Consider the following 26,444-nt stretch of genomic DNA (forward strand, 5'->3'; position numbering starts at 1 on the left):
ACAAGTCCGGCGGTAGCTGTGCCGGTAAATCTGGCAGGCTGCCGCCAGACTTGTGAATTCTTCTGGCACCTAGCTTCATGGAAACACTGAGCGATTACGACCCGGTGTTCCTGGAAGTCAGGCGCCGGAAAATCGTTAACCCCCATTCGCATTTGAGTCCGTTATGGGAATTGGGATGATGGTAGCACCGGCACCCTTAATAAGGGTGCTGGTGCTTCTGTGAAAATCTACGGGCGGTTGCCGTCCTGCATGTCAGCTTAGAACTGGCAGGCAGGACGGCAGCCGCCCACAGACTCGGAGAGTACCGGTCCGGTAACAACGGTGCAGGTAGGCTTCCCGGTACCATTGTTACCAGACCGACGACTCATAATGGGGCCCAATGTCTTTAACCTGCCCACAGAGGGCTACTCCAAAATAAGAACCATTTTTAGGGCTCCCTGGAGCAGCCTCCAATGGGTGGGATTGTGTTCCACCCGAAGTCCCTCTCTGGTTGCAAGCTGCTTCCCCACTCAAACCCACTTTCCCCATCGCTGCCACATAAGTGGAATCCTGATCTGCCGAAACCACCCCAGGCCCACCCCACCCCTCATGATCATCCCCAGCCCGCTTGCACCCTGAGCCCCAGTGACAAACCCTGGCACACTAACACACCTACCTGTCCCCTGGTCTGTGATGACTTCCTGAATACGGTAGATGGCAGGTCATGTTGTGTGGGGGTGAGCTCTGAGAGACGGGAGATGGTTTCGCACTGAAAAGACCTGATACTGGGTAGAATGGATGCAGTGCGCTGTGCAAAGTTTACTTTGTTTCACTGTATCCATTTTCATTTAAATGTAGCAGAAGCGAGTTTGAAATGCTATTGTTACTGTTCCTTTGCTGTTTTCAAAGACAGATTAAAGTGATTGGATGTGCTTTTTTTACACCGTTCTTTTCTATCATTTGCAAATACTGAAATTGCTAGTTTGTATTTCAAATGATATCAATATCTCCAAAACATATTTTGCTGTATACTTAAGCTAGGAAGTCATAAGGAGTCATTACAAGTGTGCCGGTCTGGAAATAAAGTGCCAGTAACACTATTTACCTGCGCTATTTCTGGACAAGAGCATTCAGAGTCGATCTGCCTGTAACACTGACACCGGTAACACTGAACATTGTATTACTGGTGCTGGTAACACAGTCAACAGTTGTAGCAGCACCGTTCCGGACATTTGCTGGAAACACCAGCATCACAGAAACACTGTGACATTATGAGCATGGATTTCCCATTAACACTGGCATTAAAATGTCAGTACTACCAGCAAATCTGAGCCGGAAACACTGGCACTGCGGAGTAGCCAGAAAATGGGCCCAGGTGAGGAAGAAAAGGCCACGGGTGCTCCCAATCCACCCAGGTGCACCCTATACACACAGAAACAGCACCAAAGTGCCACACCCACACCAAAAACACTTCCAAACACAACCATGCTGCCACTTATGGTTGTACCTATGGGCATGGAGGCGCTGCACGCTGGAGTGCAGCCGTTTGAGCTGGAGCTGCTTCAATGGCAACAGGAGGACAGGGATGTGAGGAGGAGGAGGAGAAGGAGGGTGATGATGAGGATGAATGTCATTCCAGTGGTGAGCAGAGGCGTGCTGTGATTGCCGGCATAAGGGCAAGACCCTTGGATCTGACAGATGGCTAGATGGACATCTTGTACCGCCTAAATAGAGAGACAATACTGGAACTGTTGGACTTCATCCAGGGTGTCATTGGGAGCAGTATTGGCATCCGGACAGCCATATCACTCCTGTTGAAGCTAGTGTTAGTCCTGCACTTCCTCGCTACAGGCAACTTCCAGCACTCTATGAGCCAGCTGCATGGCATATCGCAGCCTGCATTCTCCAGAGTGCTGGTGCAGGTGCTGGAGGCCCTCCTGCGCCATGTGGGCAAACACATTTCCCTCCCAACCACCCAGGCATAGGTAAACACCACCAAGGCCCACTTCTGTGCCATTGTGGGTTTGCCTAAGGTGTTTGCAGCGTTGAACTGCATACATATTGAGCTGTTGGCCCCCCACACCACAGAGGAGGTGTACAGGAACCACAATCAGTACCATTCACTAGGTGACCTATGTCGCTGACTTCCCCATCATGCACTGCTGTGTCCTCTTCCCAGGATCAACCCATGACTCCATAGTCATGCGGAACAGCACCCTGACCGCGTACATGGTGCATTATGGAAGACAAAGGACCTGGATGTTGGGCGAGTACATGTACAACCAAAAACATTGCTGCATGGGTCACAGGCTAAGAGGAGGGGGTGATGGTACAAACACATGTCCCACAGCCATCCTGCATAGGCAGGACCAACAAGGGCATGCCCAATTGAGTGCCCACAAATCACATGAACAACACAAGACTGAAGTGGTATCCCTGACAGACCAATCCATACGTAACCCATAAGGACATGTACATGCAATGCACTACAGCTACCAGAATGCAACACTGCCACTCCACCCATTCAAGAGTACCAGTACACCGTCCTACCTAGGCCTGTGTAACGCATGCCCAGGCCAATAGTCAGTGGCTAGTCCTGTCCTACCCCCAGCAATCCATCTCAGGGACCCACACCCAGCACAGACAGCATGTCATGCAGTTGTTGTCCCAGGGTGCCTGAGGCATGATGAGCCCACAGTACCAGATGCATGACATAGACCACACACACTGATGGTCATTGTGAAATACACTGCCCTGCTACACGCATGATATGGCTCACCTTGTGTCCTACCCCCTTGCAACTGATTCTGGATGGTGGCTGCTTCTGTGGATGATGACATCTCAGAGAGCTCCCCAGATGCAGGAGGAGATGGCCTACAATAATGCACATGTGCGAACCAGGACAGCTCTTGAGCAGACCTTCGGGCTATTGGAGGCACGTTTCTAATGTCTACACTGGTCTGGGGGTGCACTCATGTACAGGCCAGGGAAGGTAGGGCAGATAGTCCTGGCCTGTCCAATGTTGCATAACATATGCATCAGCCGCAACATACCCATGTCCCTGAAGGTGAAGATGATGAATATGGGGAGGCAGCAGCAGCCAGGCACAGGCACATGCTCATAGATGCCACAGGTGGGTGTGTTGCCCGTCAATAACTCATTGAAACATCTTCTGACACCCCCTCCACAATGCACAATGCGCACACTCAATAAATCCTACCACACTAATAAGGAATGCCCACTCATTGATGTAAGTGCTTAACAAGATGTATTATTCAAGAAAAACTGTGTACAATGTGACAAACCGGAGGATGTTCTCACATCTACTACCCTTGGATCCTCCTCTCAGGTGACCAGGGAAAGGCCATCAGTCTTGGATCCCGACACCGGGGGTGGAGAACCGAGGGAGAATCATCTGGAAGGTAGGTCCCTAGGGATTGGGAGTGAGATGTCCTCAGGCGAGACGTGGTATTGCGCACTTCCTTTTCAGGGAGAACCCTATATCCCAACGACAGTCATGGGGTATTGCTATCCCTCTCCCGCTGACCAGGAAACTGTCCAAGGAGGGCACCACTCTAGAAACATCAGAAAGAGGGTAAATAAGAGTGGGGTATCTGTAGGTGAAGCATGGTACCCCCCCTTTTCCTAATTTTGAACAACCTGAACCTTCCCCAACCTTTATGGGGTATTGTAGGACCTCTCCCCTGATTTAGCCACATTTAACATCTGAAAGTACTGGAACGAGGAAGAAAAGATTAAGGATGATGAACACTATTCTTTTTCACCACTTAGGTACTGAGACGAGGACGATGCCTGTAAAGTATGGTGATGGTCAGGCATGTCCTCTTAAACAGGGTCAGGCAAATCTAATTGGATCTTCTCATCTGCAGCTTGTTAAGGGACATCAGGTGAATAAAGGAAAACTAGTGAAGAGACAAAGTGAGCAGCAGCAAGGAGGCCTGCGTAGGAGAGACCAAGGAACCCTTTTCATGTGGAGGCAGCTGTGGCGGGCCCTGAAGTGTGCTGTAGTATGGAGTTCATGAAATGAAATGTAATCAGATGTTACCAGTGTGCGTGAGCATGGTTGATTGCATGGTTAATTGCAACCACCCACAGATGGTTATTATTCATTGTGGAGGTAACATTTAGGATATGTTAACAGAACATTTTTGCAGTTGACATGAAAGATACATATGGAGCTCTGATGGCTCCATTTTCATGAACTACAGTTAGCTTTTCCCGAATTATGCAAAGACAAGTGTCGAAAAGCTCAAAATGTTGTCCACAAATTGAACAAGCCAGCCATACTGTGAATACAGATGTCTCTTAATTGCTTTGAGGTTATGGTATGATGTCCTTTGAAAACACCAATGTAAATGTTTTTTTAAAAAAAATAAAAAAAGTGGAGTACATCTCAGTAGTCATGGAATGGGCTCTTTTTGTGTTTGTTGCATTGATTTATGTGAGAGGAGATACTAAGGAGATTCAAAAGGCTCTATTAAGAGCGACAATTCTTGTTTAAAAAAAATAAGTTTTGGATTTATATTGTCAGTAAAACCATTCTCTGTTTTTGATCATCCATTGGATGGTCATCTCTGCCTGTATGAGAGAGGTAGACCAAAATGTAGTTTGAATTATTCAACGTTTTCACCACAGAAGGTGGTTCTTATAAGAACCATTTTTGGTTAACACACTAACTACCACACAGAAAGGATGAGGACGACGGGGCATGGGCACACAGGATGATAAGAAAAATGATGTGCAGGGCCAATACTTCATGTGTTTGCAATGCCACCTTTAAGGCGCCATGGTAATGCATCTCCTTGCAAATGAGCGCTTTACAATGCAATATAGATCGACAACAGTTGTTCTTTGCAAGTATGGATCAACTGCCTCTTATATATTGTGAAGGTGCAGGGGGAATCCTCTGTACAACTGAGATGTTTCTAATGTGGGCAGAGGTGATGTCATATGTGTCAGCATGAGCACTGCATAGCAGGGGCGCAAGTTATGGTTGTGTAGCTTAACTTTCAAATTTCTTTGGGTTTTAAATTTCAAGCTGCAACCTTAATGTTTCTTTAACAACATTTGTTCACTCAATTTATATACAAGTCTAGACCTTAATTAGGCTAACAAAGTAATTTATTTGCTTATTTGTGAGCGTTCGTGGTGTTCACTACGATGAAATTAAGCTTTTGATAAATGTTACACCTTAAATAAACTTTAGAAGCATTCTTTTTTCTTTATTTATGCCTGTCTGTGAACCTTATTTGTAGTTTTTCTCAGAGAGACATGCATTAGACACCCTCCCTCCCCCCACACATTGCAGTTTTCAAGTGCACATCCAAAAGAAAACAAGCTGATACCTTAATTAGGCCGAAGAAGTGATGTATCTGCTAATTTGAGAGCTTTCTAAGACTGCAATGTGTGTGTGTGAGGAGGCTCGACATCTGATGCATGCCTCTCTGATCAAAACTACAAATCAGATACACAGAGAAAAGGAAAGGTAAAGGAAATCTAGTTGAACCAGCGAGTAGGCATATCTAAGGAAGAGAGAGAGAGGGAGGCAGGGAAAGCGAGAAAGAAAAAGGGTTAGTGAGAGAGACAGAGAAGAGAGGGTGGAAGAGAGACTGAGAGACCGACAGGCAGGCTGACAGTCAGAGGAAAGTGATAGCAAGCATAGTATGTCACTTAGAGAAAGGCAGAGAAAGGGAGAGGGAGACAGAGAGAGACACAGACAGACAATGGAGCTACCGTTAAGGGGATTAAGTGTATCAGAGAACATGTGAGCTAGTAGGAGGGAATAGAGAGAAACAGGCACACAAACAAATAGGTGAAAGTACAAAAGAGACATATTAGTAGGTGAAACAATGGGAGGCTCATAAGGGGTTTAAAGAGAAACATTTACAAGGTGGCAAACAGGAAATGGAATGAGTCAACTATGGAATAGTGGTGGGAATGCAGAAATAATGACAGGGATGGTGAAGAAGGGACAGGTGGAAAAAGGGAGACAGAAACAGTTGAATTAATCAAGAAAGGGAGAGAAAATAGACAAAAGAAGAGCCAAGATGCATGAAAGTAAGTCTGAGATATAAGGATAAGCAAAGTGAGGGTGGAATACAGATGGAATTCACATGCAATGAAAGAGAACAGGTGACAGGAAGAAGAAGAGACAGGCAACCAGACAGATGGTATAATTTGATAGAAAACAGTGTCATATATAAAGATTGCAAATTCATTGATTGAGAGAAGTAATTGAAACAGAGCGTATACCTGGTGGGGTAACGAGAGAAATAGGAGTTCCACTTGAATGATAATTGGTGTAAGGACAGAATTTAATGGGGTGATGGAAGAAGACAAGAAACAAATAAAGTGATGGTCAACTCTCAGAGGAGAAAATAGGAGAGAGGGGGAGATGAAGAGCATGGCGAGGAAAATGTAAGCATTGTGAAGCAACCAAGTGGGATCTTGTTGGCATAACAAGCCTTGTGCTCCACTATGCTACAAACATCCATTCTAAATCAACTATTTCCCTAATGCAAACAAAGTCAATCCCACTACAATGTAAATCTTCACTTTTGCTTGGTTCATATATTAGATATCTTATATAAATAGTTAAATTTAAGTGTGTCTTGTGAAGTTGTGCTTTGTTTCCCCACCTTCACGTAGTTTGTCACATAGTCCTGCTGTTTCGAATATAATAGAGCTGCACATGAGCACTGGAATGCTAATTTATGTTTTTTATTTTTTATTTTTTTTACAAAAATTGATGAACCAAAATTCACCAAACCCAGAAAAGGTACTGAATCAAGCTGAGTGCCATATATTTTCAAATGTGGGGATTTTCTCCATTCAGCAGTAATCCCTCTACATGTGAAGAACATTAATTATGGACATTTATAACAAGAGTACACTTTTGGGCCCTGCTATACACAATTTGGGAATGTTTTCTGCAGATGTTTCAACGGTAACAAACCTCACAAAAAGTGAAAGTGCCTTTCCGTTGTTTATGATTTTACTTTACTTAGGGTAGTGCATGTGTCAATTCCATGCTATTTATGAAAGGACTGGGAGCAGAAACTCCAAACTCCAGTATGAAACATGCTACTCTATGTAATAAAACTAACCAAGGGAGAAACAATGTATACATCCAACAATCCCTAACTATGCTACAGTCAATTCATAGATTCAACAACATGTTGCCCTGAGTGGAGCACAATTCTTCTCCAATGTGAACTATACACTGGCAAGCAAATTAATGGATGTTGCTTGTTCCGATACAATGCTTTAAAAAGGGTGAACTGAGTGAGCACATTCTACATAGCTATCTTTCAGTCCTTCATTTTGTCTTAGTTCTTTGTCCATACAGTGTTTTATTTGATCCCATTAACATGTCCATGTCCATCTGTGTGAATGGATACACATATTAAGAAATTATCTGATATGAATTGTAACCTTTCATATGAAGCACCCCCAAAATATTTCCAATAAACATTGTAATGACTTTATTCTATGGAATATATCACTGTTGTAAAGATTCATTTTACAGAGTAATGCCCCCTAATATAACACTCCACTCTATGAGCATCCCACCCCAGAACTTTGAGATAAGAAACAGGCTTTTCTGTATTGTGTAAAATAAAAGATATGAAAATGAAAGGCCGTTCACACCAATCTGGACAGTGTGTCTCCTGAAAAGAAGAACAACCTACCTGCGATTATCTTGCAAATATTTTACATTCACAATACACACTAACACCCATTCAAATAAAAACGAGTCTGACTAACTTTTCTAACCAAAATTATGCATCTTCTCCAATGTACAAATTCAAGTCTTCCCTTTTCATCAGCATCACATTTAAAAGACAACACAAAACTATCTGAAAGATGGTTTTGTACGTAGTTGCTTGTCTCATCCTGTTAAGTGACTTCAATTCAGCAATCCCACTAAGTCAGTGCCTCGTCTGGGATGCCCAAGGGAAGCCCTTATTTACGTATTTTTATGACAAGTTATACTCTGGATGATAAACCCTTACATAACGCCCCGCTCTTTGAATCCCCCTGACCTCACCGAGCCAAGAAGTAGGTTTGTTTTGCAATTTAAAAGATTTATTGGAAAAATTAAACAATATATATATATTACACTTTTATAAATAAATTAATATTTGATCGCACACTTATGAATATGACCGTGATCAACAATGGATAATATGACAATTGTACGCTTATTTAATCACTTAGGAATTGGTATAGAAAGGGTAAAGTAGCAGAGAATGCTTTTATGGTTTCAAGGAAAAACAATGATGGAAAAGAATGCAACACAGGAATAACCTTGATTTGATTTCAACAAAAGACAATGTAATCACTTTTCCCCTTTTGGCAATTCATCCCCTTTTATGCGATATAAGGAGATGGAAGGAGAGCACACAATTTTCAGGAATACAAACAAAATGCAATACAAAGTTCCAGTTCCCCCCAGCGAGCTTAGAGGAAAACAGGTATGATTTTAAAGCAGGCAAATCCTTTTAAATGTGGTGGCAATTAAGTAAAATATGCTAAAAATGCTTTTAATTCCCTATAGGAGGTTCAGGGTAGGTGATAGCTATTTAAGATTAGTTCAAGTCACACTTGCGATGCTCAATGAGGGATTAGCAGGTTGAAAACAAATTTTAGCAGTTCAAGCAAAGACAGCTATTTTGACAGGAGCTAATTTTTCAATTTGCGGCAATTTTTCCGAATGCATCGAGCACGATTATGGAATAACTATAAGGAATAGAAAGGGTATAGGCTTGTTGGAACACTTAGATTCTTAGCTTTACAATGAAAGTTAAATCTCGTTCCTAGCCCACACGGTTCCAAAGATCTGGACGATTTTGTGGAGATATATTTTCAGAAATTAAATAACGATTCAAAATGGCAAAATTACACTTTTACAGGTTTAAAATCGGAGAAGGGACACACGATTCTATGATGCAGTTCTGGGCAGGTTAACATGGTTTGAGTCAGATTATTTTAGACTAAGAGATTGGTTCTGGCACAGTTCTAGCTGAGTACTCGCACTATAAATTTGAAATAGGGCGTCAAGGTCTGATCAGGTTTGGACTGGACTCCTGGCGGGTGGTTCTGAAGTCACAGCAGTCTGGGTCAGCTCTGCTCTGCACTTCACAGCGGTCTGGTCTCTGGTTCTGGCAAAAGTTCTTGGGACTGCTGAAAACGTTCTGAAGTCTGGATTCTAAGTTCTGGAGATGGTCCTTCTGGATATTGTCTGGTCCGGCAAAATGCTTTGCAAGAAAGTGGAAAGTGAATGTCTTGCCTGTCCAAAGCAGTCTCTTTTTATGTGTTTTGAAAGTGGGTGGGTCGGCTCATTCTGCATGCCCACCCCTCTCATGATTTGATAGGTCAAGGATTCTCTGTGACCTGATTTGAGAATGGATAGTGTGTCAGAGTGAGTCATCATTTTACAATCTACTGAAGAAACGCCCCTTTGCTTTTACTTAGAAAATGAATTTTTCATAACTAACAGGTTTCCCAGGTACACACGTCGTTGAAATTACATACACATATCACAGATTATTTAAGATACACTCTTGCCCAACTCTGATCTTTCTAAGATCTTGGGTTAAGAAATGACAACATTTTGTGCTTTTTAGTGACTTTCGCATATTGGTTTTTCCTCAAAATTTACACAGACCTGCACCCCTTCCCTGAGCATATTACTGGAAATTACTATGTCTCTATCCTAAATACAGTGTCAGCAATATTAATAAATAGTGGGGTTCGGTCCCAGAACACCGCACAAAGTGGAGTTTGGTCTCAAATCGTGAGGGCATATATCATTTTAAGGACCCCCAAATTGTACATTTCTGTGAGCTTAATACAAGATTTCAGAAGCATTTAACTTAAACATATATTTGCTGCACTATGAATCCACAATCCAGTCTGGCCCGCCCCCAGAAGCTTGGTGAGTCAGAGATCACAGGCCTCTCCATCCTCCAGAAGACTGTTTACAGTCCACACCCAAAATCAGCATACCCCATTCAATTGAAAGGGTCTATTGTGTTGTGTCCTTTAGGCTACAGGGGAAACTCCTCCCTCTCAATCAACAGGGCCATGTGATATCCTGGGCTGTTGGGTGTGTCTCTGAGGTGTTAATGGTTCTGAGCAAAAGCAAGTCTTTTGAACTTTTAACTACATAAGACCCCCTTCTGTTCACTGCACAGTTCTGCAAGACAGCTCTCCTGTCAAGATTTATAGAGCGTCAGCACCGGTCAGTGGCTTGCAATGGTACTGCACCCATTTTTGACAGCTGTCTTGAATTAATACCATTCAAAAAGAAAGGATTTTACTTGATAGTATATTATCCTTGCTTGACATGGCATTGGTGTGGATCTGCAGTAGAGTAAAGTAGAAAACTCAACCAGAGTTGGATTTTTGTTTGGTGGTTTCGGGCCCACGATCTTAGCAATTTTTGCATTAATAAAAACGGATTTCGAACAGAACCATCTTTCTTTGCACTGGTGGGTGGCAGGTCAGGGGACCATTTTGGTGTGCGCAAAACTGCGCGGTTCTCCTGGATTCTGGCGCAAATGTGGTCTTTTCTGCCATCTTGGACTTTCTGAACCCACAGCCCCAAATGTTGTAGCCTAATAATTCAAACGTGGGTCAAGACACCCAACAATCCTCCTTATCTTGTCAAAGCTCTTACTCTATCTGAAATGTCATCTGACCTAGTATGATGGTAACTGTTTGTTTTCCTCCACCTCCCTCCTTGTTTTTTCCTCCCTCCCCCTCCAGCACTACCTGAAATGTCATCAGGACTAGTACGATCGTCGCTTGTTTTGTTCCTCTCCTCCTCCCTCTTCCCCCTGCCCCACACATCTTGTCAATTCTCCGGCTCTACCAGAAATGTCACCAGGCCTAGTATTATAGTTGCTTGTCTGTCTCACCTCCTACCCCCCTCCTTATCTTTGTCATAGCTCTTGCTAGCCTAGTGTGATAGGTATTACACATTATTAAAATCTCAAGGCCTTGTAAGAATGTTCATTGTGTTTTCCCTTGATCCCTCCCTTGCCTTGAAGCGCTTTGAAACACATTGGGCCTCATTACGAGTCCGGCGTTAACCGAGGCGGTAAAACCGCCTGGTTAACGCCGGACTCGTATTACCATTCCGCCTCCGTGATTCCCGGAATTACCGGGGCATCACAACCCCGGTTTTCCGGGAATCACGGAGGCGGAATGGTGTAAATCCCCATTCCCATTGAGTCCTATGGGACTCAATGGGAATCGGGATCATGGAAACACCGGCAGCATCTTGTAATGCTGCCGGTGTTTCCTCGTCCGCCTGCAGGCGGGCGGTGTTAAACCCGCCAGGTCAGACCTGGCGGGAACATCACCTCACGCCTGCAGGGGTCGGGATCAGGCGGTCCGGAAACAACGGTGGCGGTGGGTTTACCGGCACCGTTATTTCCGGACCGCCAGGGTCGTCATGAGGCCCATTGAGTATAGGCGCTATAAAAATAAACTATCAATCAATATATTTCACAAAATATTATCTCTTGATTTGCTATGACACCATTGACCGACACAGGTTGGCATCAAAGAAAATCATTAGATTCACGTATAACTTTCTTTTTCTAGTGCTGATTCTGCCCTAAATGCTGTTCATGGTTGGTTTGTAGCTTGGCATATGTCGGAGAACGCAGGGCGTGGTATGTTTGGCTACTTTGTCAACAAGCTTGGGTTTAGGATAGAAGCTTTTATTTTTCAGAGCACAATTTCTGAACTAATTTAAAGGGTCAAGCAAGTATGATAGTATATAATTGAGACAGAAATGGAATAAATACTTCATTTTAATTGCTATTAGTCATCCGCTCAAGGCAAAGACCTTTCTTCTCTGCACAACGTTATTTGGGAAAACTATATTGACTTTTATAATGGACATTCTTTTCTTGGGGATAAAGGGATAAAATAACCTATTCCACTTTAAGGGGTAAGAAACGCTGTTCCAGGTTTCTCTTTTCATGTAAATGTACTATTTTCACAGGTCGGGAAGTCTATCAATTCCAGCAACTCTGTGTATCACGCTGTGCACCATGTCATAAATCCAGGTATACATTGTCCCTGTGAAAACATGGGGATTATTTAATATTTGGCAACTAACAGATAATAATATGCCCTGTGCCATTATTGGTTCTAGGGCATCCTATTTTATATATACATTATAATTATATATCATTTATAGCTTCCCTTACATGCCCAGTCCTCAGTTAGTGACATAGCTTTTAAAGGATTCTGCCGAAAGACTTTCAGTTGCTATAAAGGATTTAACTCATTCTTGGGACCTACATCTAAATGCACAGGGGTTGTTGTACTAATTTTTGGCCTGTCTTTTTAAAGGCACAGGACACATAAGAACATCAACAACTACAGGGAGCTCTGCCAAGTAAGCAATGTTCTCAGTCACTCCCCTGCTTCCAAAGTCCCTCTCATGCAGTCTGGTTCTGCCTTGGGAAAGGCTTGTATATTTGACTCCATTTGGTAAAGGCCTTTTTAAGGGGGATTTCCAACAGCTACAGCCAGGTGGAACCCCAATGAGCACTTCTCTTGTCGGGCAAGCTTGCTTTGTCTTCAGTTTTCCCAAAAACTCTCTAATTCTGATTTAACAGGCCTATGATAGGTTTTGTTCAGATACTGACATTTGCAACAATTACCCCCTTTATTTCAATTGGCCTAATGTATTTTGCCATGTGACAAGGGGAGTTAGAGCTTTCCTACCCCCAGAACTGGAATTAATGATAACTTTCTCTTATCATTTCTTTTATGAACCGCTACCATTATTGAGGCTTGTATATTCAGAACTGCAGGACAATTCTGAATTTGTGGACATCCTTCAGGTTCCAGTGGCTATCAAGATGAGTTATTAAAATATGTAAATGTGTTAATGATTCACACACATTAATATATTCTGCTTCTAGGCAGAGGACGTAGATCTGTTTGCAGTATTGAAATCTATTTTCACTATTTAAATCCAGGAAAGTGCTCAAATGTTCTATTCCAAAAATGATTTCATTATTCAGTGATTTTTATAATAACATATTTAATTAATTTTCCAATCTGTGCATTACAAGTTTATGGGAGTTTATCATTAACGGGAATATGTGCTAAAAAGTTATTCTGAAACCCTTGGCCATGAAACAGATACATCTGCCACCTCCTCCAAGAACTTGACCTGAATGTCCTCGCTCTCACCAAGACATGTTCACGGCCAGCTCTGTTACAAGGTTTGACACTCTCCTCCCTGATGGCTACAAGATCTTCTCCGAGCCCAGAACCAACCGACCCAGAGGTAGAGTAGCTCTGATCTTTCCAGAGTGGATCCCTGCTTCTGTCATTCCTACACAGGCCTACTCCTCCTTTGAATGCCTGTTCTTCAGGCTCTCTATCTCACCCGGCCTCTCTCTAACTGTGGCCACCATCTACAGGCCACCTGGCCAGGTTGCCCTATTCCTCTCAGAGTGGACTGACCTCTCCTTCTCTACTTGCCTCTCAACTTCTCCTCCTTTGAGACTTCAGCATCCATCTGGATACTTCTAATCCCTCCTGCTGGCTCTTCTGCAACCTCTGCAACAGTCTCTCTCTCTATATAGTCTACCCTCTGATCCAACACACTCTGCCGGACAGACCTTGGATGTTCTTATCTCCTCAGACAACACCCCCTGTAGCCCTATCATGACTCCTCTCTCTTGGACTGACCACTTCCTACTTTCCTCTCACCTGAAAAACTCTGTCCCTTAGACAAAGCCCACCCCAGCACTGCCACCTACCTTCTTGGTCATTCGGCCCATGAAGCGTGTGTCAGTGGAGGCTTTTGCTGCTACTTTCTCTGCTCCTCCTACTCCTGCAGCTGACTCACACTCTGACACAACCCTCTCTAACCTGCATCTTTCTATCTCCTACTCTCTGGACATCCTAGCACCTGTCATGAGAATCTGCCTGAAGCTTACCTCCAACTGCAACTCTTGGTATGACACTGACCTCGCCACCCTGAAACACATGTGCAGGGTGGCTGAGAGGAAGTGGAGGGCTTCGAGCACATCCTCTGACAAACTTCCCTGTCGCCTGCTCCAAAGGCAATATAGACTCTCTGTCCTGTCCAAGAAGAGTGTCCACATCCAAGCACACGTCTCTGTGGCCTCTAACAACGCAGTCGAATTCCTTAAAATCTGCAAAGAGCAGGCCAATCATACTGCAGTCTCCACCTCTCCTGTTCCCTCCCAGGCTCTCTGTACAGGTGTGGCTGCTCACTTCATCGCTAAAACTCAGTTCATCCTGTCCTCACTCTCTTCCTCCTCTCTTTCTACATCTCCTGGCCCCCTTCCAGCTGCCTCTCCTTCTCCTCCACCTCTCCACTTAGTCCCTGACAACACCTGACAAGGTTTCTAGACAAGTCCGATCTATGAATATGTCATCCAACTGCTCCTCTAGAACAATCAAGTGCCACACTAACACCCTTGCTACAGCACTGGCCAATTTCTACAATCACTCTTTTGCCACTGAATCCTTCACCTCCCTCCTCAAGCACGCCCTTGTCCACCCCCTCCTTAAAAAGCCTTCTGCCGATCCTACCTGTCCAGCAAACTATCGCTCAATCTCTATCACTCCTTTCCTGGGAAAACTCCTGAAAAGTTGGCAATCTCCTGGCTTACTCTCCATACTGAATCGGTTGATTGTCTTCCTGACCATCAGTCCATCTTCAGAGCAGCCAGAGGCACGGCAACTCCTCTCCTTAACACCCACGAAGATCTGCTCTCTAATCTTGACTCCAGCCTTCTTCTGTCCTCATCCTCCTTTATGTTTCCTCTGCCTTGGACACAATCACGCCATCCTGATCAATCGACTCCATGAGAACCTGAGTATCACGGATCGGGCCTCAGAGAGGTTGACCTCCTTCCTCTCGGAACCAGCCCTCTCAGGTCCAACTTGGGTCTTTTCTCTCCACCACCTTCCTCTCCACATGTGGCGTGCCCCAGGGCTCTAACCTCTCTCTCATGCTATTTAATGACTTCTTGGCCCCTTTGGCCCATCTGATCTCTACTTTCTCCTCTAACTTTCAGTGTTATGCAGGTGACACCCAGCTCTCTTTCAGGCTCCCCTCAGCCTCCTCTTCTCTCTCGCTCATTCCTGACTGTCTATCCGCAATTCAGGATTGGTGCGCCTCCAACGATCTCTACCTTAATGCCAGTAAGACAGAGATCCTTCTCATTGGGACTCCTGCTCCCGCTTTCCCTCTCTCACTCTGGCCACCCTCCTTGGGCCCTCTCCCTTCGCCGTCCTTTGAGGAAAAAATCATTGGTGTCATCTTTGACTCCACTCTTTCCTTCTCTTCTCATATCTCGGGCCTTGTTAAGAGGTCTCACTATTAGCTGTACCTCCTCAGAGGTATTCTTCCTTTTCTTACTTTCCCCGAGAAGCTCACTCTCCAGAGCCTGGTTCTCTCTAGGCTGGACTACTGCAACAGCCTCTTTCTCATTCTCCCTACCTCTAATCTTCGCCCCCTGCAACTAATCCAGAACAGGACTGCAAGACTTATCCTTGGCCTCAAGCCCAGGGACCATATCTCTCCAGCACTGAAATCTCTCTGCTGGCTCCCCATGGCTTCAATGATCAAATTCAAGACTCTCTGCGTCATCCACAAGGCTTCCTGGGGCCAGGCCCACACTATTTCCAATTCGCTCTTCCAAACTACGTTCCTTCTTGAGCCCTTTGCTCAACTACCTCCAACTCTCTGAGGGTCAGATGCTACGCTAGGCAAAGAATGTGGGGTAGATCTCTCTCTTCTGCAGGTGTCTCCCTATGGAATGGCCTCTCTGCCCCTCTCAAACTTGAGCTGGACCACCTGAAGTTCCAGAAGCAGCTCAAGAACTTCCTATTCTCCTGTGCTTGCTTGCTCCCTCTCCCTCTCCCTCCCCTGCTGACATACCTGTCTGCCATACTGACTGGTTGCCTGGCAACCCTCTGAGCATAATGGGTACCATGCTCCTCCATGATCAGTCTCACCTGCACTGCGGCTGGGCCACCACGCACCTAGAGGCTGTAATTGTAACCTTACAGTCCTCTACCTCCTTGCACTTACCCAGAGCCGGGCTGCCCTGAATGCACTTACTCAGAGCATTGCTACGCTGATTGCTCTTCCCCTGCCTCCGCCTCTCCCTGGTATTTCCCCCTCTCCATCCCCCTGCACTTTGATGCTGTCACACTTGCATGATCTGAATGTCACAAGGCCTAGTAATATCGTTTTTATTGTCCTCCCTCTGTCTTCGCTCCCTTGTCTTTTCACACCTAGAAACACTTGTGTACAGGCATGTTATAAATGACTTATTGTATGTTTTGTTTGTTTATTTATTTATTTATAGCACGCAGCAGACCCGAGGGTATTTGGGCGCAGAGAGCAAGAAGAGGATTGTTCAGCTTAAGTTACAATGCTGTGCATTACATTACAATACTTACAATTATGACTTACAGTACATTAGTGGACAATACTAAGAATTATCATACAAATGAGGAGGCGTCACCTTAGTGCTATATACAGGTGTTGAATACAAAGATAGTGAGAGCAGGGCGTAGTGAAAGAGTTAGATGTCGTGTTCCTTAATCCAGTGGATGAGGTTGGATCTGAAGCGGAGGTAAGGCATGTCTTCTCTTAGAGTAGAAGGGAGAGAGTTCCAGTTTTGGGCAGTTTTGACCGGGAAGCTGCTGCCACCCATCTTTGTGCTTTTGAATCTGGGCACCCGTAATAGGTTGGCATTAGCTGTTCTAGAGGGGCGATTGGTGGATTGTCTAACGAATCTAGAGGTGAGGTATTGTGGGGCAGCCAGGTGAGGCATTTGTGGGTCAGGGAGGCTGTCTTCAGGGAAATTTTGTCTTTGGTCGAGAGCCAATTGTTGGCTCTTCTTAGGTCGGATATGTGGGATTTCTTGGGGATGTTGAGTGCTGCTCTTAATGCATTATTTTGCAGGATCTGGATTTTATTGGTGATATATTTGTTACTCCCAACATATAGGGCGTTACAATAATCCAGTTTGGATAATACTAATGCTCTTGATAGCGTGAAACAGTTGTTGGGTGTAAAGAATGGCAATGGCTTGGCTGCTCTAATTAGTTTACAGGTGTAGGCAGTTGCTGAGGCCATACAGTTAACTTGTTTTTTGAAGGTGAGGGTGGAGTCTAGATAGAAGCCAAGGGTTTTGACTTCCTTGGCTACTGTGATGTTGTTATTGCCTATGATGAAGTTGGAGTAAGGTTTGCCTAGTTTGTTGAGATTGGCTGTAGTGCCGACGATGAGGAGTTCCGTTTTGTCATCATTCGGGCATAGACTGTGGGAGGCCATCCATGCCTGGATGATGAGGTACACTCTGTTTACGAAGGCCAAATCCTTGTTGTAGTCTCCCATGTATCATCCGCATAGTTAGTGTAGGTGATACCCAGGCCATCTAGATCATCAAAAAGGGGCTTCGTGAAAATGTTGTAAAGAGTGGGCGAAACGCAAGAGCCCTGGGGCACACCACATGTAATAGGTATGGGGTCCTCAGCTGCCGACGGTGAGAAGACCCGCATGGTTCTATTGTCTAAGAAGGATTGAATCCAACTTATCGCCTCTTGTGAGAAATGGGTAGCAGAGTCAAGGTGATGACAAAGAATCTTATGTTCAACCAAGTCAAACGCCGCTGAGAGATCAAGCAGTAGTAGTAAAGCTGTGTTGCCATTGTCTCTCAGAGTGTCTATTTGTGCCTTAAGGTCAATCAGTGCCATTTCTGTTCCGTGCTGCGGTCTAAAACCTGATTGTCGAGTTCCAAGAAGGTGGTTGCATTCCAAATATTGTTGAATCTGGAGGTACGCCACCTTATCTAAGATTTTAAGCAGGAAAGGTACTGTGGTAATGGGGCGGTAGTTTGTGGGAATGGATGGGTCAAGGGTTTGTTTTTTTAGGAGTGGGAGGACCCACGATTGTTTCAAGTTGTTGGGGATGGTGCCAGTGGAAAATGAAGCATTTATAAGCTTGGTTATGAATGGGGAAAGGTCCCGTGCGGCATCTTTTATGATTTGTGCTGGGCACGGGTCGCCGTGACAATTGGACGGTTTGAGGGTGAGGATAACTTTTTCAACTTCTAAAATGGATACTTTCTTAAAGTTGGAGAGGGGAGACATCTGGGTAGAGGTAGTGGTAGGTAGGGTGTTGGAGGGCAGATGGGCAGTGTTATTGTTGGGGATGGAGGAGATGAGGAGGGATTCCTTTTTGTTATTGATTTTCGCCTGTAGGATGGTTATTTTATTAGCTAATGCACTCTGGATATTGGTGCACCAATTTTTGTACTTAAGGCAGGTGTCGGGGGGTTTGATAGGAGTCTCTAGTTCTTTGAGAATGGAGAACAATTCTTTGGTATTGGAGTTGGCTTGGGAGATACGCAAATTGTAGGACTCTTGCTTAGCAAGAATGATTTCTTTTTTGTAAAGTGATGCTAATTTAATGAGGTTGTTTTTGTTGGTAACTGACGGGTCACGTCTCCATGTTTGTTCGCAGATGCGTTTCTCTAATCTGATGGCTTTTAGATGGGGGAGAACCATGTATTGACATGTTTTTTCTGTTTGTTCTTTCTGATTTTCAGAGGTGCTATGGTGACGAGAGCAGATAGCATGACTTTGTTGTACTCTCCAACCATGGTGAATGGGTCTGCAGAGGCAGGGAGAGAGTTCAACGTGGGGAGGATCAGCGGTGTTAGTTTGTTGGCAGTTATGTTCTTTTTATTCCTGGTGGGCACAGCGGGTGCTATACTGGTTGCGTGGTTAGGAGCAATGGTTTCAAGGGAGAAGGAGATCAAGAGGTGGTGGAACCATGGCAGAGGTGTGATGGCAGTGACTGAAGTTTGGCAGTTGTGCTCAGCTATCCAGTCAAGAATTCTACCTTTGGTGTGTGTGGGGCCTGTTACCTTTTGAGTGAATCCTAATTCTTCGATGGAGTCGTTGATCTGAGAGGCATTGGGGTCTGAAGGATCTTTATAGCCGAGATTAAAGTCACCCAAAAGGACGCTTGATGAGGCATTTTTAAGGTTCTCTGACAGGATATTAGTGAGATCTTCTTCGAAGGAGCCCATATCATATCATGTCATATCATGTCATGTCACAACAGATAATGGCTTATTGTCTGACTAAAGCCAATGGTTCATGGTTTATGTGGAGATCTGGTCTTTTGAAGCAGATTTAATAAAGGAAAAGGACTGTGACTTTTCACCTCACCTTAGAGCTCTAAAAATTGTGAATCCCCATGGAAATGAATTTTTGGGACTATAATGGCCTTTTTTAATGTATTTTTGAGATCAGTATATTTGCTCTAAATACCCACAGTTGTGTCTGTTCAGCTCAGCTAATGGATTAATTACTGATTAATGGTAGGTCTCTTTTACCAAAAAGGTGGCCTCCTGGACTTCTGCTTTGAGAGCTGAGCTTTATATAAACACAGTCCAGATTTACAAGATTTTGGATGCATTCATCATTTTCCAAGGACATGAATATAGAAATCAACGGTCATGTTAAACTTTTCACTTAATAGGTGCATGATAATGTATGCTTTATCCACAAATGTAACTCAGTCTGCATAATGCATACTGTACATTGACTTGTCATCATCTCGCAGAATATTAGAATACACTTTGGGCCTCATCACAACTTCGGCGGTAACTTGGCGGTTTTCCCGTTGGACGTAAATAGCGCTAACGCCAAGTCCCCCGGCAGATAATCCGCCAAATCACGAGTTATCGTGCACGCATCCCGGTCCATGGCGTTATCGCAAATAGCGCAAACCCTTAAATCCGACGGTCCGTGCGCTACCGCCATATCGCGCTAATAGCGCGTGCTATGAGCGTGCGGGAAACGCGTCACTGCCGGAACGGGAAACAAAGCGGCGCCCATCTTGGAAATCACAATCCGTCGGATATCACAGCCCCTGGAAGCCATCCACACCATCTGACACCAAAACATGTCACAGGAGCGCACTAGGTGCAAGACTGCCCTGGACAGGGTGAGAAAGCCCAAATTCAGCGACCTGGAGCTAGCTGTACTCGTGGAGGAGGCTGAGACCCATCATGAGGAGCTGCAGCAGCGCAAAACCAGTGGGCAGCACAGAGCACAAATTTGGCGCACCATCAGCCAAAGGGTCACTGCTGTGGGGCGCATGCCCCGGGATGGGGTGGATTGCCGCGAGCGCCTGAACGACCTGTGCGTGCGAGTCCGCGGCATCCTGTCACAGCACAGGAGTGCAAGCAGGGGACTGGAGGAGGGCCACCACCACCCCCACCCGAACTCACACCTTGGGAGGAGAAAATGAGTTCCCTGATAGATGTTACCACCATCGAGGGAATTGGTGGAGCGGAGGCAGGCACTGGCATTGATCCAACTGCAGATGAGTCCCACCCCCGAATGCATGCAGCTGAAAGTACCACACATGCAGACCCTGAGTGAATGAATGCGAAGAAATGTGTGCGAGGAACTGCATACACCCATAAGTGAGGCCTACATCCATTGAACTGTAGAGATGCCTAGACGACCCTGCCCGTGCAGTGCATGAATGAAAGGGGCAGGGGATAGACATCCATAGCCATGGGACAGCTAAGTAGAGTTTGAGTGTGCATGAATACACCCCCAAAACCCTGAGCGCAGTGCACCCCAACCACGCATTCAATCTTGTCACTCAGACATTCCCATGCAGTGTACCTCCATACCCACTACGGCACATCAATGCGACTGAAGCACCACATGGCGACTGAACAGAATGAAAGTTGAATGCGTGATTGATACTGTCTTCAATCCCACTTGTTGGCATGAACTGCATCACACAAATGTAGGTAGCATTGAACTCAAACCACACCCTGTGTACCCCACAGGCACACGTCAAACCCAACAGGACGAGGAGGATGGGGAGGAGGCCACACCAACACAGCGCCCACGGCATCAAGCCTCCACCAGCACCACCACCCCACGTAGAGGCCGCACAGAAGGGAGATGACCCAGGCCATCCCCCACTTCACCCCAACACAGCCCTACCAGACGGCAGCAGCACCCACATGGCCGCAGGGAGGCCACCGCCGGCTCGCCCCAAGCCACCAGACACAGCCCCTATGCAGAGGGACTGAGCTGTGGATCGAAGCCCAACGTGAGAGGTACGCCTCCACGTGCTCATCATGCAGGAGGACAGCATTCACCCAGAAGCAGTGACGCAGAAGGGATGGTCACACCACAGGGAACCCAAAGGCCTGGCACACAGCAAGCACAAAGCCCACATGTGCCTGTGCGTCGTGTCCGCACACCACAGCCGGATGAGGACACGCCATCATATGGCACCCCAGAAGACCGGCACTCAGAGCCTGGCAGCCCAATCCAAGCCAGCGCCATGTGCCCATGCAGCCCCCCCCGACAGCGCACAAGTCGCAGGCCAGCACATGACACACCAGGGGTGCCCTTCATCACAGGGGCAGCAGTGATGGGCCGACTTGACGTTATTGAGGCCAAACAGGCCAGGGTGGAATCAATGGCCAAGGTGCAGAGCCGGCACATCAAGGCTGTCAGTGCATCTATACGGCATGGATGCAAATACATAGCGCGTGACAATGCGCGCACACGCAGAGTCGTAGAACAATGTACCGCTGCCCTGACAGGGTTTGGACAATGAGTGAGGGAGTTGAGCGAGGCAGTGTCAGCAAACAAGGGAGGGAAACAACCTCATGCGACAGCACATGCAGGCCGCCGCTTCAGTCCCTTCAACATCAACCACACCCACGGAGGGTTCCCTTGAGCCATCTCCTAGGCGGCAGTCTATGTGCCACCTGAGGGCACGCACAACAGAGGGGCCCAGAAAAGGAAAGCGCCCACGACCATCCTAGTGGTGCATGGCATCGTTGTTGGTGCCCTGATAAGACACATGCACCTATCTGCACAGTTGAGGGTAGTTCACTAGGTGGAGGGGGGGATTGTGTGCTGGGTGTTCACTGGGGGAGGGGGGATTGTGTGCTGGGTGTTCACTGGGGAGAGGGGGGATTGTGTGCTGGGTGTTCACTGGGGGGAGGTGGGATTGTGTGCTGGGTGTTCACTGGGGGAGGGGAGATTGTTGGACTGAAAATAAATCACGTTTGAAAAATCACAAGGCATGGACAGTAGTGATTGTTGACAAATCCAATTTAATGTTGAGGTGACATCTGTTCAATGTACCCATCACCCGTGTTAGAAAAATGCATCAATCAATCTGTCTGGCCAATCTCCCCTCTCTCAGCCCAAACCTTTGTGCATGTGCAACACCTTCTGGCACGTCATCACCCTCACTCCCATCCTCAGGTGGCTGCACATGAGCATCAGGGGGCAGTGGCACATTTCTGCGACAGCAGATGTTGTGCAGCATGGCACATGTCAGTACAATTTTGCCAACTTTTTCTGGTGCATACATCATTGCCCCTCCCGTTCGGTCTAGGCACTCGAAGCGTGCCTTCAGCAGTCTAAATGCCCTCTCCACGCAGATCCGTGTACGGGCATGGGCAAGGTTGTATGCCCGCTCCGCTGCCGTGTGTGGATGACGCACAGGGGTCATGAGCCACGTGTACTGGGGATATCCAGAATCACCTGCATGGGAGAGAAAGCCGGTGTGGGGACAAGGTAAGTCCAGTGGGTGTACAGAGCTCTGTCATCAGTGCCATTTTGCCATAATTGTCATTAGGTCTACAACATTGTGGAGTGTGCTGTTCTACGGGCACAATTGAATCAATGAGGTACTCTCAACTTTGTACGCCTATATTTCTGGATGTAACTACTCATTCACTTGGCTCTGGGTAAGGGGGCCCTTCCATCTACTTCTGCATGACAGAAGTGGCTGCCTCATGTGTCATTTCAATTCCATTTGACTGCAGTTGCATTTGCTGGTTGTCACTATTCTGTACTGTTCTCCATGCATTTGCTTGGCCATTCTGGGGACAGTGTTCATGGGATGTACATTGCCATTACTCAGGCTACTTATGTGCGGTGCATTTGTGGATGTGCCAGCTTATGGGTTAGAATTATATTACTGGCGTGTGGGCAGGGTGGGATTTCTGTACTGTGTCAGTGTTGGGAGCCATGGTGCTACTCACACAGGAGGCTTTATGGTGGTGGGGCTTCCATATGTGACTGTGCTGCCACATGTTTTTTAAATCCCGAATGGGTGTGTTCTGCTGTGTTGGACATGTCTAAGGTTTGTCGTGCAAGCTGCTTGTATGTGAATGCTGCAGTAATGGTGCTGCCTCTTGGGAATCATGGATTTCGTGAAAGGCACCATCAGTTGTGGATTGACATGCATTATGGTATACATTTGTACTCACCCAGCAGCCATGTGTTTTGGCCTCGGTGCCTTTCCATGTACGCCAGCAGGGTACTGTTGTGCAGGACCATGGAGTCGTGGGTGGTTCCTGGGTAGCGGGCACAGCAGTGGCTGAAGGTGAGGTCAGGACCACATGTCATCTGCACATTGAGGGAATGGTACTGTTTCCGATTTCTTTAGGCTGCCTCATGTGCCTGGCGTGGTATGAGTGCCACATGTCCCAAGGAATTGAAGCACAGACACGAGCTTCACTAGGGGAGGTACTGCTGTGCTGGTGGCTATGCGGCTGGCGATGTCGCCCTGGATTGTGTCCAGCAACTGGGTGATGGTTGCCCTGTCCAGCCGATATTCCGTCACCAACTGGCCATCAGTCAGGGCCCAGGGTGTTGGCCTGACCCTGGGGATGGCTGGCCGCCTTGCTGGTGCTGCTCTCCTCCTCCTTCTCCTCATCCCCACTACCCCCTGCACTCCCAGGGCCCTGGCCGGGTTGGCTGGCCTGTGTAGCTCCAGGCACAGCAGGTAGAAGTCAACATCAAGGCTCCCGGCTCCAAATGGCAGCATGGTGTTGGTGAGGGTGTGTTGTGCATGGGTGGGTCCTTTGTAGGCCTTTGATTTGCATTGGTTTCACCTGGGCCCTTATTGCTGTCTCCTCACTGCTCCTGATGGTGTGATGGTGTTAGGGAGGGTGTATTGTGCATGGGTGGGTCCTTTGTAGGCCTTTGATTTGCATTGGTTTCACCTGGGTTCTTATTGCTGTCTCCTCCCTGCTGGTGTAATGGTGTTGGGGAGGGTGTGTTGTGCATGGGTGGGGCCTCTGATTTGCATTGGTTTCACCTGAGCCCTTATTGCTGTGGCCTGTGTTCTGTTACCTCCAGCTTTTTGCTGGAGGTATTTTCGGCGGATTATCCGCCGCCTTTCTGGCGCTAATTGCGCCTACGCCGGACTTGTGATTGCTGATGTTTTAGTGCGAATGGTTACTGGCGCTTTTACAGCAGACGCTTGTACAGCCGGCTGTACTTGCGCCGGCTGTAATGACGCCGGCGATATTTGGACTCATGATCCGACGGACCCTTAAAATCGGCAGAGATAGCGTTACCGCCGATTTTAAGGGTTACCGCCGAAGTCGTGATGAGGCCCTTTGTGATTTGTGTAACATGGCTGCACAAAGAAACACTGTTTACAGAAAGCATTTAATGAGAGAAAGACTTTGTTTTATTATGTTTTATTTCATCTTCTATAACGCGCTTAATTCCAGAGACCAGTCTCTAAGTGTGGGACCGGGATTCAAACCTGTTTTGCTCTGCATTGTCTTGCTTCCAAGTCAAACACATTGTCCCTGAGCTAGCCTCATGGTTTTGTGACATTTTAACATTATATGAATAAAAAGCTGCACACAATGCACCTTACTTAGTGAAAGTAAGTATCTTAATATTGAATAAACTTGACAGCATGTAGAAGTCATCTTTGCAAAGGAAAACATGCAGGATTTAGTTTGGTTTCTTATTATCACCCCTGTATTTCAACATCTGCATGCACCCATTACAAACATCACTTTTCGTAGTATGTGAATAGTTTCTCATATCCACTTGTGGACAAAGGAAAGGAACTAGGAATCAGGAGGGTAACAAGAGATGTCTGCAGCCTGTATATTATATGCATTTATTATGCAGTAGATCAAGCAAAACACTTGCTTTGCCAAGGCATTACTATTTTGGTACACTAAACTAGGAATTTTGTTGGACTTAGACCTATCATTTGTATGCCAAGTCAATGTGGTACAAGTTCCAGTTGAACATGTTTGAAAATGGGCTCACATTGTTCCAATACACCACTGCAACAAGGGGACAAGATAGAGAAATGTTGATCATTGGAGGACATTGAGACAGTTTACTTTCTAGCAGACGCTGGTTATCTCTCCAATGAAATTGAAATGCCACATCCTGTCCAACAACACAGTAAGAAAAAGCAGCCACTACCGAGTCTGTGGGAGAAACAATTATAGAGCCTTACCTTACGAGTGTAGCAAAAGTGGCACACAGAACGGGAGAGCCTGAATTTGACAGATATGGGTCACTGATATAAAGCATACATCCACATACACACAGGCGCATAGCCATATACTGTATGTTGCAACATTCCAGAAATGACACTCCCAATGACCTGGTTAACTCCATGCAGTGGTGTATTGGAACAATGCGAGCCCATTTTAAACATGAACACATTCAGATGCACATATATTCTAAACGCCTTAATAAATATCAAATATGTCTCATTTCACTTTTTTTTAGTGTACCCATATATGTTTAAAAACAAAAATCTATTCTTTACATTTGTATGGTTCTGAATTCCCGCCAATGAATTTGGACAGTGCAGATATTGTTTGCAAATATGCATTTAATTTTATTCATTACTAATCATCAAAGCCTTTTGCTTCCAGAATTTTACAAATGATGACATTGGCGTTGAACCTGAGAATGTGAGCTTGTCTGCCATTTTAGAGAACCTGGCTACATTCAGCTCCTACACTCTTTGGATTACATCAAGTACTTCTATGGGCGATGGAAACCAAACTAGTGACCCAGTGCACGTGTACACTGATGAAGACAGTAAGTAAAAACAATTTACGAATCACTTGTCATACAATGTTTGTGTATTTATGGATGAAAACACAAACTGGGTGGCACATAAAAAGCAAAGTGGAAATTATCAACAAGGCAAAAATGGAGGTGACATACATTTATTTTAGCTACATTTTTATTCATCTAAAATACACTCAATTTTGACCGATTGCCACTACAACATATGTATAGATCTTATTACATCCTGGTGCATGGAAAAAGAAATAATTTTCCACAGGACTACATGAAGGGGTGATAAACCATACTGGGAATAATTTGAATCTGAAACTATGCTTGACATTGCTTTCTATATGTAGGTGGGATAGGGGTTTCGATAATACTAGAACATCCAAGGGAAACCTTAAGAGTAGTTACAAATTCAATTCAAGATATTCTGACATTCAAATATCTTGACGTTTTTCTAAAATCCATGATAGTGTGCCCTTTTAACATTTTTA

The 26,444-nt window shown here is 45.7% G+C and overlaps 1 protein-coding gene across 12 annotated transcripts in view; it reads left to right on the forward strand.

Moving 5' to 3' along the window:
- The window catches only part of PTPRQ (protein tyrosine phosphatase receptor type Q), a 2,012,995-nt gene that overhangs the window by 1,308,967 nt on the left and 677,584 nt on the right, over window positions 1–26,444 (forward strand). For all 12 annotated transcript variants that reach the window (XM_069629300.1, XM_069629298.1, XM_069629293.1 and 9 more), the window contains one exon: window positions 25,806–25,974. In XM_069629300.1, the coding sequence (XP_069485401.1) occupies window positions 25,806–25,974 (169 nt within the window). The remainder of the gene's footprint in view (window positions 1–25,805; window positions 25,975–26,444) is intronic.

This window comes from Ambystoma mexicanum, chromosome 12 (assembly GCF_040938575.1).
Source record: "Ambystoma mexicanum isolate Mex_15411 chromosome 12, UKY_AmexF1_1, whole genome shotgun sequence".
Classification (NCBI taxonomy): Eukaryota; Metazoa; Chordata; class Amphibia; order Caudata; family Ambystomatidae; genus Ambystoma; species Ambystoma mexicanum.